We start from the raw sequence: 14,788 nt of genomic DNA on the forward strand, positions 1-14,788 counted from the left end.
ACTTTAGAGGCATGAATATAGGATTTGGAATGGATGCCTTCCAAAAAATAGACAGTATAGAGGCTGTGGAGAGAAATACCACAAATTTTATGTCCAGTTCTTAATGGAAAAAGGCATTCTAAGAAGAGTCATAGGCTGAAAGTCTCATCTGTATTTTGTTCCAACTATAATATTCAAAAGAAAAATAATTAAAAAATGACCAGTGTATCCAAATGAACAGAACCCTTTTTCCTTTTAATACATATGCAAATTCTCCATACTTGAGGCTTAAAAATTTTTGTTGTGCCGTGTTCTTATTGCTGGGCAGGGCTTGTACTGTGTACCAGGCTGTCTGTAAGGCCGAGCCCGTGTAACAAAGAGGTGACTTGTGGCTCTGGATTCAGTCCTGACAAAAAAGGAGCCTGTCAGCAGCGGGCTGTGGCTGGCTGTCTGAAGGCACCATGCCAGAGCTCACCTGGTGGCTGCTGGTGCTGAGAGGCCATCAGGGGTGCTGGCAGCTGAGCCCCTAGAGAGCTGTGAAAGGCACCTTGGGACACGGGTGTTTAAAGAGGGTCCTCAGGAGAACAAGCAGCTGTAAGGAACAGAGGAGCAAACAGGATGATAAAAGACAATGGATTAGAGGTGAAAAGAAGACGGAAGAGAACAGGCTAGTTACATGAAAGTATGTGAGTACAGGAAAAATGTAGCAGGTGTAAATCACAAAGGAGATTACCTTCCCTCCCCTCCTCTTCTTTCCCTTCACGGTCTCTTGCCCCTAAGTCTGGTAAGATTTGTTATGCACTTACCATAGCCAAGTGCTGGCTCTTTGCAAATTGTTTACTGTTCTGTGTGTTCATGTTTTTCCAGTTGTAATACTGGCAAAATATTGGGGTCTTTATCCTCCATGTAGCAGATGTAGTTTATTTCTGATGACCTGAACACACCACTGGTGCCTCTGGTACATTTTGCCCAGTGGTAAACTGGTATAATAGAAAAGACTAATGAAGGGAGAAGAAATAGGTTTTGTAGGTGAACTTTAATATTTTTTTAACATACAGATTACATTCATGTAGCATGATGAACAACTTTAATAGTCTGAGAAATGTATCTAGAGAAACATAGAAACATCTGCTGACTACTCTTTAGCGTTTTTGTTAAGGCCATAAAGCAAATGCAAGGACAACTTGACATCTAACACTTACAAGAGCATGTAAATTCAAACCGTACTTGCAGAATATACTGAAAAAGGAAAATTTTCATAACACTGCAGAGAACTACAACTGCAAACAAGAGTAGATATTTCTGGATTTGGGTTTTAAAATGACTTAGCTGTGAACCAGACATTAAAGATTTTTTTCAGTATCACATTAATTTTTTCTATGCTATTCCTTATATTGTTAATGTAAGAAGGTACCTCTTATACAGTCAGAAAGCAGAAAAGTTAATGTATCACGTGGGCAACAAGACAACTGAGAATTCACATAGCCTTTTCAGATTCATTTGAAGACGTTAATTTCTGCACCTCAAACAGGATTACGAGTTCTTTTGAGGGATTTTGATGGTGACAGTCTTAACTTCTGTGTATTCATGAAGACCATATTCTCCCCTAGATAAAAGAGAACCAAGAGTAGCATTTATGCTAATGCTTTTTATATGAGTTTTTTCTGTATTGGATTTTCAGAGGTAGTGTGCAATTGTCTGGATGTGTAACAAGTACACTGGACATATTTGGAAGACAGCTGTGCAGCTAGACTGCTCCTGGAAACCTTTTGAAAAACTACAGCAATGGTCTCCTGATAAAAATGGCAGAGAGACTAGTTTTATTTCTGTGAATGGTGTTTAATTTAGAGTATTTCTAAACCAGATTTCTGTACAGCAGATCAAGAGCATGTTAGATCTTCACAAGTATGTTCAGCAAATTATTTGTAAAGCTCTTCTTCTGATGTCAAGAGCTTTCTCCAGAGTCAAAGAGTATGAACTTCATCTCAAGTAAATGGGGGATAAAACTATTCCACCATGAAAACTGAGACAGTGAAAAAGAGTTTAAGTCTCTGACATTATGAACATGTTTCACCTTTATGTTTTCAGTGATGAGATGAAGCTTGTTTGTATTCCTAACTATTTGACATCTGGTGCAGTCAAACTATTAAGACATAACTGATTGTTCTGCGGAACAAGGGTTTGCTACAGTATAATGTTACACAGACCTCACTGCTGTCTTATTAGATAGATATATAAGCAAAACAGAAATCTGTGCTCAGGACACTTGTGCTGGGTGAAAATGTTTACTGATTCCCTTCATTTTTTGGAGAGGAATTTTGTTAGTATATGATATTTGGTAGTTTAATTCATAATGGCATTATCACTCCAAGAATTATATGGATAATTTTATTTTGAGATCAGGGAAGTCAGTGGCTTAACACAACCACATCCTATTTTTTTCAGTATAGGTTTGTTTTTCCACTTCTCCTAAAAATGATTGTCACATATTTACAAATTTTCTCATGACAGACATCTATCTGGTGATGAGTTTTTCCTTGTCCTATAGAGGGAATGTTTTTATAGGTCTGATAATTGTGAATTTGAACCTGAAAACTTTCTTAGAATTAAAGATTCCTTCATTCAAAATGTACTGTTATAGAGAACATTTTTGATAGTCTGTTATTTCCAGCAAATAAATAAAAAAAATATTTCTGAAAAAGACTAATTCAGAATTGATTATCTCCCAATTATTGGCACCCGCACCAAACAAAGGAAAAGCTGAATTTGATAAAAATGGCTTAAATTATTAAAGGGTTTCAATTTCAAGTTTTCTAAAGCTCTCAACATTGGCTTGACTGTTTTCTTTGAAGTCAGTGGGAGCTTTGCCATCAGAAGCAGTTTGTGCCCAGTGATGAGCACGTATGAAAGCACTAGCCTTTATCTCTGAAGAAACAACATAAAGAGAAGCTCTGAATGCCTCACCCATACATATCTGATCAAAAGATCAAAAGGCTACGGAGGATTATTTTTATCAAAACTTTTGGCCTGGCTGGCACATACTCTAAAAACATTATTTTCACAAATTTTAACTGAAAAATCTTACTTAAATCAAGGATTTTGGGAAGACTTGTGTTTTCGAAACCTAGCATTTAAAGGGGATTTCACAAAAAACCCACAGATTAATCTTCATGAAAATGAGAGTTTCTCTATATATGCAAAAACTGTAAACCATAAACACAATGTCAGTTTTGCTTAGCAGTAAACCATGATATACTGCGAATTAGTCATATCGAAAAAGTGTGCCCCTAAGAAATTTTCTTATTTATTTTGTAAAAGAATTGCTGGTTGATGTTGCCTCTGACAACATGATGTCTCTAAGCACTCTAGAGACTTATTTGCCAAGGATGTCTCAAACTGGACATCCTAGTTATGCATATTTTAAGTCAGGGTTTGGAATTTCATTTGAATTTCCTGTGAATCTACAGCTTTAAAAGTATTTACTTACATTTCTCGTCCATTTCCCGACATCTTAAAACCTCCAAAGGGACATTGAGCAGACAATGCACTATAGCAATTAACCCTAGAAGAACAGGAAAATTACTTTTGACAGTGCAAAACAATTTTTTTTCACTTCTGAAAAATCAGAGGTTTTCTGTCACCTCTAAAAAGCTTATGGTCATGGTCACAAACTGCATCTATGTATATATCTGCAAAAATACATATAGTTTGAAGTTCAGATAAATGAAGCATCAAAAACAACTACAGTTATTATCAGGGTACTAAAACTCAGCAAGGGTCTTCAAGCTGAGAGAAAGTCATATCTTTCTCTGATCATTGCAATAAAATTTCTAATTTGTATACAAGCTCTCTCACAAAAGGTTATCCACAGATAAGTGTTCTGCAGAAGAGTTTATGTACCCTTCCAATAGATAAATGCAGGATAGCTTAACTATATATTTAGGAAGTTTTGTTTGGTTCTACTCAGTTAAACCTTATTCCGTATTGTGGTTGAGAACAGACACAATAATGAGTAAGAAAGGAATTTCACAGGCAACTTCTTAGGTATGAAGAATTTTGACAGAATGTGCATCCCATTTCCTAGTTGAGAAGCTTTTTTTGTATTAGAACTTTGTCAAATCAAATATTCTCTATTTTCATATCTTATATTCTCTCCTCCTTGCCAGTCAATTGGTTCCAACAAAAGAGATTCTGTTCATAGCTAGAGGATTCCTAGACCACCAATCATGTAAGAGCAAATCCCAAATATTCCACTTCTCTTCTAAATTTTCTTCCATATAAAGAATACCAACTCTGAAGGCAAGACTGTTAGCTTATTTTTGGAAAGCATATGTTCTTAGGTCACAGGACTTGGGCAGGAATTTGTGCTGGTTGCAAGTGCTTCCAGATAAAATGTAAATTGGACACAGGTTTTGCATTCAAGTAAAATTGGTTGTTCTCCGTCTGATGCATTGAAATAACTGTAGGGAAATGCAGGTCTTTGTCAGTGATTGTCATTAGACCCTGCTATGCCTCCAAGCTTTCACTCTTTCATTTCTTAGCTTTTTCTTTTCCAGCTCCGTATAGGTTGCCTCTTCTTTTGTATAGCTGGAAATAGTTGGCCCTGTAGTAGTCCTCCCAGCTTGTATATCCTCTCTTTGTTCAATCACATTTTATCAACCTTTCCCATTACAGAAATGGAAAAGGCTCTGCCCAGGCTAATGGCCACTGAACTTCACATAATTAACTTCTTTACACAATATCAAAACTGATCTCATTAATTATCCATTGGGCTATCCCCAGATCCTGAAGTAAAGGGCACTCTCACAGAATTTGCTTTTGTTTCCTTTTCTTTTTAGCAAGTAAATTTCCTTTTTTTAGACTAAGTTTATAATAAAATGGTATGATGACTAACAAGAAGTAATTATTTAGTAACACATATAATAGGGAAACATATGGGAAAGATAAACAGAAGAGACAATGATCTACCTCTATAAAGATGACAAAGAATAAATATTAAAAAAAACCCACCCAAAATACTGTGAATGTGTCTCACAACTAGTAGTATTGACACCTGCAGATCTAAACTAAGAATTAAAAAAAACTTTATTTACCATACTGTTCCAGCCTGAAGGGCAGCTGCAAATGTCAATGCTTTGTCAATGTCTTTGGTAAAAACTGCTGCTGCTAAGCCATAGGTGGTATTATTTGCCCTCTTGATAACTTCATCTATGGTTTTAAACTTCATGATTTGTTGAACAGGTCCAAATATCTGTATCAAACACATGTAAACATATGACGTGAACTAGAATAACTTACTATTTGAAGTAATTGATGTATTTTAAGTTAACTTTTGTCAGATGGCCTTATTCCTGAATTAATGCAGTCAAGAGTGAATAAAATTCTAAAAAATACTATAAGTTTGCATAAAGATTTTTGCAATATGAAGGAACTCAAGATTATCTATTGTAAATAATTTCTAATACCATAAATGAACAGTGAAAACAAATAAACAGTGATCAAAAAGCACCCCTCATAAAGATAGTTAACATGGCGTCAGTGTGCTATGTATCTATACTGATTACCAACAAACTTGTGTTTTCTGGACAAGCTCTATTTTTAAAGTCAAGAAAGACATTCAATTTTCCATTCATCTAAATTTATTATTAGAATTTTATCCCTGCAGGTAGCTGCACAACCGAGAATGTACTCCAAAGGAAACAACTAATTCTGCTTTCCTTGTGGGTGTCAGGTAAGAAAATTGTCCTTCAGGTTCAGCTCTCCTGCTACCGTTGTTCAGAGTTCTCAGTAGAGGTGCCCGTGCCTGTCACAGGACACCAAGACTATGTGGGCTGAGGGAGGCATTATGACATCTAACTAATTCTATTTCCATCGACTGTGAGCTTTCTACTTGACTGAGTTTTTAGTTAGTGCTGGTTTCTAGCTAGAGTTCTAAGGATTGATTTCCATAGATCAGAAAATCACTGAACATTCCTCCAATGCTCAAGTGGTGAGCATTCAAAACTCATTCTTTAAACTACCTTGGCTACTCACAGCTTCTTTGTTCATTACACTTAAAAAATATAAGGACCAGTTCTTGCACTTCTGACCAAAGGGTAACTAAGAGAACTGCAAAAAAAATTGTAACTGTGCTGTTTCCTACTTTACTTATAGTATGGTGGAAACAATCAAAATTCTGTCTCATACAGGTCTATCATGTTTTACAACCCTCTTCCTGTCACAATTAATTCTAAATGCTGTGGTGTTCATTTTAACTCAGGCTGTTGGCTCTTGCTGGATGTAGTAAATATGTTTAGGAGGCTGCATCAGCTTTCTAATATGAAGTAGTATAATGGACACCAATTGCAGCCCAATTGCAGCAGCTATTAATTACGATAAATGTAAAAAAACACAGAGAAGAAGTCATGACTTGACTTTGAATCTTTATGTAGAGAACTAGCTCAGATGGCAGCTCAGCACTCTCAATTGTCTCTGGTTCCAGACAGTCACTGGTGCCCTAGCATTGTCATCTTAGTTGAGACAGTAGCAGATTCTTCAATGAAGTGTAGACACATCTGCAAACTGATCTAAGTTAAGTAGTCCCACAGGGGCAAAATGAAATGCCACAAACAAAATGCCTCTGGAAGCGCCATCCACCTAGTTTCTCACATTGCAAAGCAGCTGCCTGGTGCACGCAAGCACCACTCATGCAGTGTAAAATATTCACAAGTTGTTCCTCCAATGTTTACAGGTCATTGTGACTTTGATATGTGAGACATGGACAGTATGGAGCAATGCAAGCATCCAAACCTCAGCATTTATCTAGGCAGGAGCCTTTGCTAGCACAGCAGCCTCATTCTCCTCTCTCTCCTTGAGCAATCTGGTGAAATGGGCACCAGAAAACAACAAAAGCACTTTAAACACCACCAGGATGGAACAACAGGTTTAATGAGAGGATTTTCATGTAGTCACTTGACCTGCTAAATGAATATTTTGAGCAGATATTAAAACAGATGACTTCCAGTGAGGGAAGAGATTGCTGAAGATTTATTTACCTCTTCTTTGGCAATGCGCATATCATCTGTAACATTAGAAAAAACTGTGGGCTGGATGAAGTAACCTTTGTCTCCCCATGGACCTCCTCCACATTCCAGTTTGGCTCCTTCTTTTTTCCCACTCTCAATTAGCTCCAGGATTTTTTTATATTGCTCCTTATCAATCTAAATGAAAAGATATTTCAGGAATGAAAACAACACATGCTGATAACAGTTGGTCTTCTAGCTTATTAACCTAAACCTGTGTCCCTATGACCTGGAGAAAAATATGGGTCTTTTTTCTCTGTGGCAATACACCACAGTGAATAGACCTGATATAGGCTATTATTTTTTGTTTCTAGAAAGCATTACTCTAGAAATCATAACAAGGAATCTGAAGACAAAGAGAGATATTTAACATAACTACCATAAAAGAAATGCAGCTGCACTCATAATTACAATTTCATCTTAAATGCAACCATACCAGTTCTAAAAGGAGTAAATTTTCTAATCTGTAAAATAATTAAGCTTCAGCTAAAGGTTGCTAAGGATAAAAATAGGTCAAAAAAGGAAAATTATGAGACTGGAGGAGAAAAGAGTCTTTATGTTCATTCAAATATTTTCATTATTGCTTTTTTCGCATGTTTAACTTCCTTAATTTTTTCCTAAGAGTGTATTTACATCTCTCATTTAAATTGTTAGCATGAAATTCAAACTCCATAAAGCCACAATTATATGAGAGAACATTTCTGCTAATTTTATATTAGCTGTACACCAGACACAATCGGAGTTTACTTTTTTTGAATTTTCTTGTCCTTTGACTTTTAAATTCATTCTGCTGAATAAATTTTCTTGTATCAAAACATATTCCAGAGTATCAAAATAATATTTTTAAATTTGCCAAATATTTTGTGGCTTGGAATGTATTTTGTTCCAATTTACTGGATGTCTTTTATTACTCAAAATGACTGCGATAACCAATAAAGAATATGTTACTCTATCAAATGCATGGGAGTGGTTTTGTCTCCTACTTTTTCTTTTTCTCTACTACAGCACTCTTTTACATGCTTTTATTCCATGGGCTGCAGTATAAGCTGATGTGGGAATAAGACTAGATGAGAACTAATGTAACAGTGTTGAGTTCACAGCATTGTGATAGCAATACTTTTTAATGCTGCATTTAAACACTCATTTGATGGAAAAGCTGTTGGTATGATCTTTTAACAAAAGGAGAAAAAAAAACTCTTGCATTTTAATTGTGTAATATTCTAAAACTGAAAGCAGCATAATAAAAGTCTAGTGCCTTGAAAAAGGGGAAAAGATATTGAAACTCTTATTTCTTCAAGCTAGTCAATTATAGTGGCACTATCTGAATGAAAAGTTAGAAAGTTCTAGCATGACATAGATGATTGTACTTGCACTTTTACAGATCTTACATTAGGGCTTTTCAAAGCATTTCATTTTTTTATAATTGCTCCCCTTCAATAATAAAAAGAGAAAGAGACCTTAGGCCTATGATATTGGCACAAATGACAATCACTCTGATTTCTTCTTCTTTGTACTCCAGACTAACCTCTACAAAACTGTACTTAGCCTTGAAACTCCTGCAACAGTAAGATTAGTAAGATGTCAAATTGTAGTGTCATGACAGAATTAGGCTGAAAACATGCAATATCACTCACTTGAGGGCCTTGCTGCACACCTGGCTTCAAAGGATCCCCAAGAGTATACTTCTTTGCTCTTTCAATGCTCCGGCGAACAAACTCATCATAAATAGGCTCTTCCACAAAAATCCTAGATCCTGCTATACAACATTGTCCCTGGTGATAGAACAGACCAATATGGGCAAATTCCACAGCAGCATCCACTGCAAAGAAAGGCAGAGTTCATCAGATCATAAACCTGAATCATCACATAATAAATTCTTTACGAACCTTTGTCACCCATCTAATTTCCCTTTGTAGCACTTTTTATTTTTATGGCCCTTTAAAACACAGATATAGAACCATTTACTTATGTCCAAACTACCCTTCTCAAAAGCATCATGTTACATCTAGCTGAACACACATTCAGAATCCTGTAGATTTAACATTATTTGCCCTGTCATGACTATCAACAAAAGAATTCAGACAGAAATTGAATAAACCTGTTTGAGATCCTTCTATCTTCTTTTCATTCTTCATTCATGTTTCATTAGGATGATCACTAATTATATTAAGAGTGAAGAGGCTTTCAGAGCTCCACATCTACTCAGGAGCAATTGATTTTGGTGGCCATCTAACTTAAAATTATGGCATGACCAGAAAACATTAAAAATTACTTCTTTTTTGAAAAGGTTAAAATAATTTACTGACAAAGAAAGGAAAAAGAATGTTGGATTTGCAATAGTAGTAGTTCATATAATAAAATTCCTACTAACAATCTGCATCTGCAAATATAATGTTCGGACTTTTTCCTCCAAGTTCCAAGGTAACTCTCTTCAGATTGCTCTTCCCTGCTGCTTCTTTTATCAGTTTGCCAACCTAAAACATAGGAAGAGGACAGCTTAATGGCAAATGTTTGCAATGACCTCTAAATACATTTTTGATTTCCTCAAAAGTGAAAATCAGTTAAGAGATTTCTACTATCCCAGTAATAAAATGAAAAGTAAGTTAAAATAAAACAACTGAAAAGAGTCAGGATACAGGGCACTCTATGAACTGGAAGTGTTTTCTAGAAGAATTTCCCCCTGTAATGTTAACTGCCAAAGATATGAGGTGCTTTTTTGCTTGCTACCACTCCACTTCCATGTATCTCTAGTCTAAAGCAGGCACAGGTTGCTGCTGCACCTGTTACTCCCATTAAGTTAAAATTCCTTTGTTTTATGCATGAGAAGGCTCTTTAATGCACAAAGTTTATGATACAATCTACACTGGCTGCATGGACACTCTTCCTTGTTTCAATTTCTGTCTTGGATGAATGAAGAGCAGGAAGTGAACACTGCAAGCTAGGACCCTTATCCTGCCTTTTCCTACTGATGACATAGTTGAAGGAACTACTTACTGTGAACTGCCCTGGAAAAGCTGTGAAGGAAAAATCTGCTTGTAGCTCTTGTGGCTTTGAACTGTAGCTGCCTGTGTGTAGCAACCATCAGGCAAACTTTCTCCCTCTGTCAGCCTTCCTGCCATCATTTCTCATTGCTAAATTGCACTGCTAGAAGAGAACAATCACCAAACTCTAGAAATACATGGGTCCATCTGCCTTTGGAGGATCACTGGGCACTGGGAATTGTAGTTGTCACTGTCTGTTGGTAACATCTGTGGGATATTTCTCAGATGTCAGGGTTTGGGGTTGTTTTCATTTCCCATTACTGTGGAGCTGAACGTTTCTGAGAGTAAACATAGCTCTTGCACTCAGTGTGTACTGAGCCCTGACATGAAGCAATGATATTTATCTTTGGAGTCTATATCCAAGAAGTTAAGAGGCCAGATGGCAGCTTTTCCATTAGCATGTATTTAGACAGACAATGTAATGAACTGTGTCAAAGAAATAGCCAAACCTTAGTCCTCTATATAGCCTCCAATGAGAAATATTCAATTATAGCACTTCACAGAGTGAAGGATAGGGAAAATTAACAGTGACCTTCCTTTTAAACAGATACATATTCAAACACCCAGACCACCCAGATGGTACTAAGTATCAATGAAATACCAAAAATCTGTCACCTCACCTAAATGTGTGCAGACTGAAGAATGAGATTTCCTAGGTACCTTCCTGTCATCCTGCTGTTATTAAACTCAAAGATAATAGAATATCTTTTAAAAAGAATGTTATGAAAAAGTTTTGGTTTGAAGGAGTAAAGACTTAAAATACCCTTGGTATACTAGGATCTACTGTATCTCATGGACTGCCTTTGTTTAAAGGGCTTTCCAGCAATACAAACATTGTTTAAATATGTTTAAAGTTAATAATAACCAACAAATCATTAAACAGACTTTGTTTAACAAACCAGCAGCCTTAAGAAAGAAGAGAGTTAAAATAATTACACAGAATAAGTTAGACATTAAATCATTGCTGGGAATCAGAGGGGCACATTTCCTGCTTCTATTTTCTTGCATTGATTATAGTACCTCTGTAGAGCCTGTGAAAGCTACTTTATCTATATCCATATGGTGAGAAATTGCTGCTCCAGCGGTGGGTCCGAAGCCTGGCACAATATTCACTACTCCAGGTGGAAATCCTGCCTGAATTGGAAAAAAAATCCTGTAAATTTGGGGAAGGATTATAACTATAAGAACATGTGTTGCATGGTATTCCCTTTTCAGTTCTCCAGTTCTCAACATTTTCTTAGTCATATATTTATTCTCAGCCTTATAATCCCACAAGGTTTCATTGTCACATGATTTACACCCTCTTTCCTTCACCTGTCTTTTAGGTTACTGAACTCTTTTTTTTCTTTTTTCCCCCAAAGAATATATTACTTTCATTCTTGGTCAGTGCCATTTTGTAAGAAATATTTTTTTAAATTTTCTCACTCAGATGCATAAAGAAATATTGCTTACTTTCATGTCTGCTTCATTAGAACTGTTTGAATCAACAGATGTACTAGCTGACTTTTGCACATTTATATCCATGCTAGATGGAATTTAATTAATGATCTGCTACTGAAGTTAAGAAAAATGATGGAACTTTGGATGTAGGTTGAAAGTATAGTGGGTAATGAGAATTTACAGCAAAAAATAGGCAGATTAGCTACAAAGCATGAACAAGCAGGCTGAGATGGGCATAGTTTCAATATCTTGCACATTTTTCATGCAAATAAGCTTTTCCTATGGTTCAAAACAAATGTATTGTTTCCCACAAATCCTGTATTATATATGTTCCATTCACAGCAAAATAAGCTATTTTCTTCCAGCAGCTTGTCAGGCAAACTCCAAGGATGTGAGAAGAGTAGATGGAATTTTGTTGGTTTATGGAGCAGCTGCACAATATCAATGATACTTGAGGAACACAGAATTATTAAAATATCAAATAGATTAATATCCTGCATTATAATTTCAAAAAGTCTCTTTATAGCACTAAACAGAATTTTGGAATTACATGCGAAAACACCATGTTTTTTTGGAAAATGGTGCATTTCAGGTGGTGAGTTGGAGCTCCTAAAACTCATGTCCTGCATTTTGGATACCAGGTTATTACTTTTGTCAAAGCAACTTTTATTGCTTACGGTTTCATGCTCAGATACAGTCTGTCAATGCTCGTTATGCTCATTTAATTTTCCAGATAAATATTTACCCTGAAATTGATGAGACAATGAGGTTCTTTCCATTTGCTTAGCATTGCCTTTCTTACTTAAGTTGTGTAGAGAAATCTCCCTTTGAGCATTTAATTTTTATGTTTGTTTTAGAAGCTCTTATCTATTTGTTAGTAAGAGAGACTTGTGAGTGTCATTAAACAAGATAGTGAAGGTTACCAGAAGTGACTATATAGATTTTTTTTTTCCAGTGGGCTTTTGGGAACTAGAAAGTTAAATTAGACCTTCAGATATTTTCACAAGTCCAAAGCAGCTATTGAAGTGACCACTGGCAGGGATTTGGCCTCCAATGTACTTTTTATATTCCCACCTTCTGAGCTTGACTTTCAAGAAATCGGAATATTACAATAGAAATTTCATTAGATCAGAACAGAATTGAGTTACTTTTCCTGTAAAGTTACTTTTTTCAGAGAAATACACTTTTGGATACTTATTGTTAAAAGCTGACAAAGAAGGTTTCTCACATATTTTTAAAAGCTATTCCTCCTCCCCAGTATTATCTAATAGCATTTACTATGTGATGCAATAAGAGCAGGACGTGCCTCCAGTCTGATAAAAATTTTGTTTCTGTGTAATATTAACACACAACCAATCAGTGGGCTGTGCTGAATCACGGTTTTAAAGCAGAATTATAAAATGTGCCAAGTCACTTCCATTAAAACTCTGCAAGGTTACTGCACTAGTGATTATTGACATCTGTGCCAACCTTTGAACAACTTAGATTGTATTTGTTGATTTTATTGGGAAGAAAGCTAAACTGTTTAACTGTTCTCTTTGGGTGGTTGCTGGACTGAGCATAATAGCTTTGGAGACACTAGCTTTCTGAAGAAACCTGCACACCCCTTATTCAGGAGCACAAAGTGTCTTCTCACAGTTTCTGTGTGAAGAGAATTCACAGGTTTGGCAGCAGTCACCAACTTGATTTTACAGCTCCCTGTTAATAATAAACGTAGGTGGATGAAAACTTTGTTCGGTTAAACAAAAAAAAAGCTGTACAAACAGGTTCTTTTCTGTGATAACTGTACTAATAAAGTCATTGCCACCCACCTCCAAATACTCTGCACTTGACTCCTTGTTTGCTTTTGACTCTGAAAGGTACTGTGCTTTTGTAATACAAAAATATTTGCTAAATAATGGAGTTTACTAAATTGATGTTGTGGGACTTTTTGTGTATGCACTAGGCTCATAGATATGCATGCTTTTGCCCTGGTTTGGCTTCGCTGGTTTACAGCAAGGTAAGTTCCACAGTGCAAGACTAGGCATGCCATGAACCTGTCTTGTATTACCTTTGTGGCATTTCAGCTGCAGTGTACTCTTACACTTCTGAGAGGGGCAAATAACCCTGTTGTTGGTGACTTACCTCTTTAATTAAGGATCCCATGTAAAGGGCACTGAGTGGAGTTTGTTCTGCTGGTTTGACAACCACCGTGTTTCCACAACAAAGAGCAGGGGCAATCTTCCAGATGAACATAACCAGTGGGAAGTTCCACTGAAAGACAGATGAGAAAGTGTATCCTATTTCTAATACATCACCAAAATACCTCAGCTTTTTCTATTATAATAGTGCAAATTTTCAGCTGGGTGGTTGAGCTTTTTGTTGAAATCCTTTCAGAAAGAAGATGTTTTGAAAAAAGCAATTGGCAAGCCATGTAGTACAAACTGGGGATTTCGTGTATGCGTAAGTCCGGGGGATCCAAGGTATTAGTTACAAGCTCAAGAGACAATGAGTGTACTCCTTTAACTAAGTATTACAGGCAGTTGTTGGATTAGTGGTGCAATTGGGAGTTTTGCTGTCTTGAATGGTCACATCCATCACCAATTCAGCTTTCTAAGGGAAAGGAGGTAATGACACATAATGCTGCCCCTGCCCTCTCCCCTGGAGGTTTCACTGGCTGCTGTCTGTTGTGAGCAGTTCAGGCAGATGGAAGACTAGCTGAATGCTTTGGACCCCATGTTCTGCAGTGTGAGGGACAACATGACCAGGGGAAAACAGCTTAGTCCGTTTGAGAATACTTGTTGTGGTTTGGGTGTCATTGAGGCCATGAACCTCAGCTCAACAGATACCTTTTTGAAATGGGGAAAAAGGCAGTTAAGAGTTACCTATTATGGTAGAGTAGCTAGGAGGAATATACATGCAATACTTTTTTCTTTTCTCTCCTTTTCTCCTTTCAGACTCACCCCAGCCTCAAAAATAATGGGAGCATAAATAATATAAAGTGAGGGATTCCAAGGTTTTCTGCATATTCATTGTTGAAGTTGTACATACAACCTATGCAGTTGTACATACTACTGCATAAGTGAAAGGAAGTGGAAATGGTGAGCTATCAAAAGTAGTTTGCAACATACACATAGTCCTCACAGTTTTGGTTTATATAGAAAACTGCAGTTTGTTGGTTCATATTTTGATGGAGGGAAAATGAAGATATACTAAGAAATACTTAACATTTTATAAGGGAAGTCAGTGTTTGTACTATCTGCTGCTTGTACTTCCAGGAGATAATTA

General features: G+C 36.5%; 1 protein-coding gene across 2 annotated transcripts in view; it reads right to left on the reverse strand.

The window, feature by feature from the left end:
* Positions 1 to 996: 996 nt before the first annotated feature.
* The window catches only part of ALDH1A1 (aldehyde dehydrogenase 1 family member A1), a 29,448-nt gene continuing 15,656 nt past the window's right edge, over positions 997 to 14,788 (reverse strand). For both annotated transcript variants that reach the window (XM_063180161.1, XM_063180160.1), the window contains 8 exons: positions 13,646 to 13,774; positions 11,102 to 11,215; positions 9,412 to 9,514; positions 8,675 to 8,859; positions 7,014 to 7,178; positions 5,073 to 5,230; positions 3,467 to 3,541; positions 997 to 1,585 (listed from right to left, as the gene is read on the reverse strand). In XM_063180161.1, the coding sequence (XP_063036231.1) occupies positions 1,513 to 1,585; positions 3,467 to 3,541; positions 5,073 to 5,230; positions 7,014 to 7,178; positions 8,675 to 8,859; positions 9,412 to 9,514; positions 11,102 to 11,215; positions 13,646 to 13,774 (1,002 nt within the window). In that variant the 3' untranslated portion in view covers positions 997 to 1,512. The remainder of the gene's footprint in view (positions 1,586 to 3,466; positions 3,542 to 5,072; positions 5,231 to 7,013; positions 7,179 to 8,674; positions 8,860 to 9,411; positions 9,515 to 11,101; positions 11,216 to 13,645; positions 13,775 to 14,788) is intronic.

Source organism: Melospiza melodia, chromosome Z, assembly GCF_035770615.1.
Source record: "Melospiza melodia melodia isolate bMelMel2 chromosome Z, bMelMel2.pri, whole genome shotgun sequence".
Classification (NCBI taxonomy): Eukaryota; Metazoa; Chordata; class Aves; order Passeriformes; family Passerellidae; genus Melospiza; species Melospiza melodia.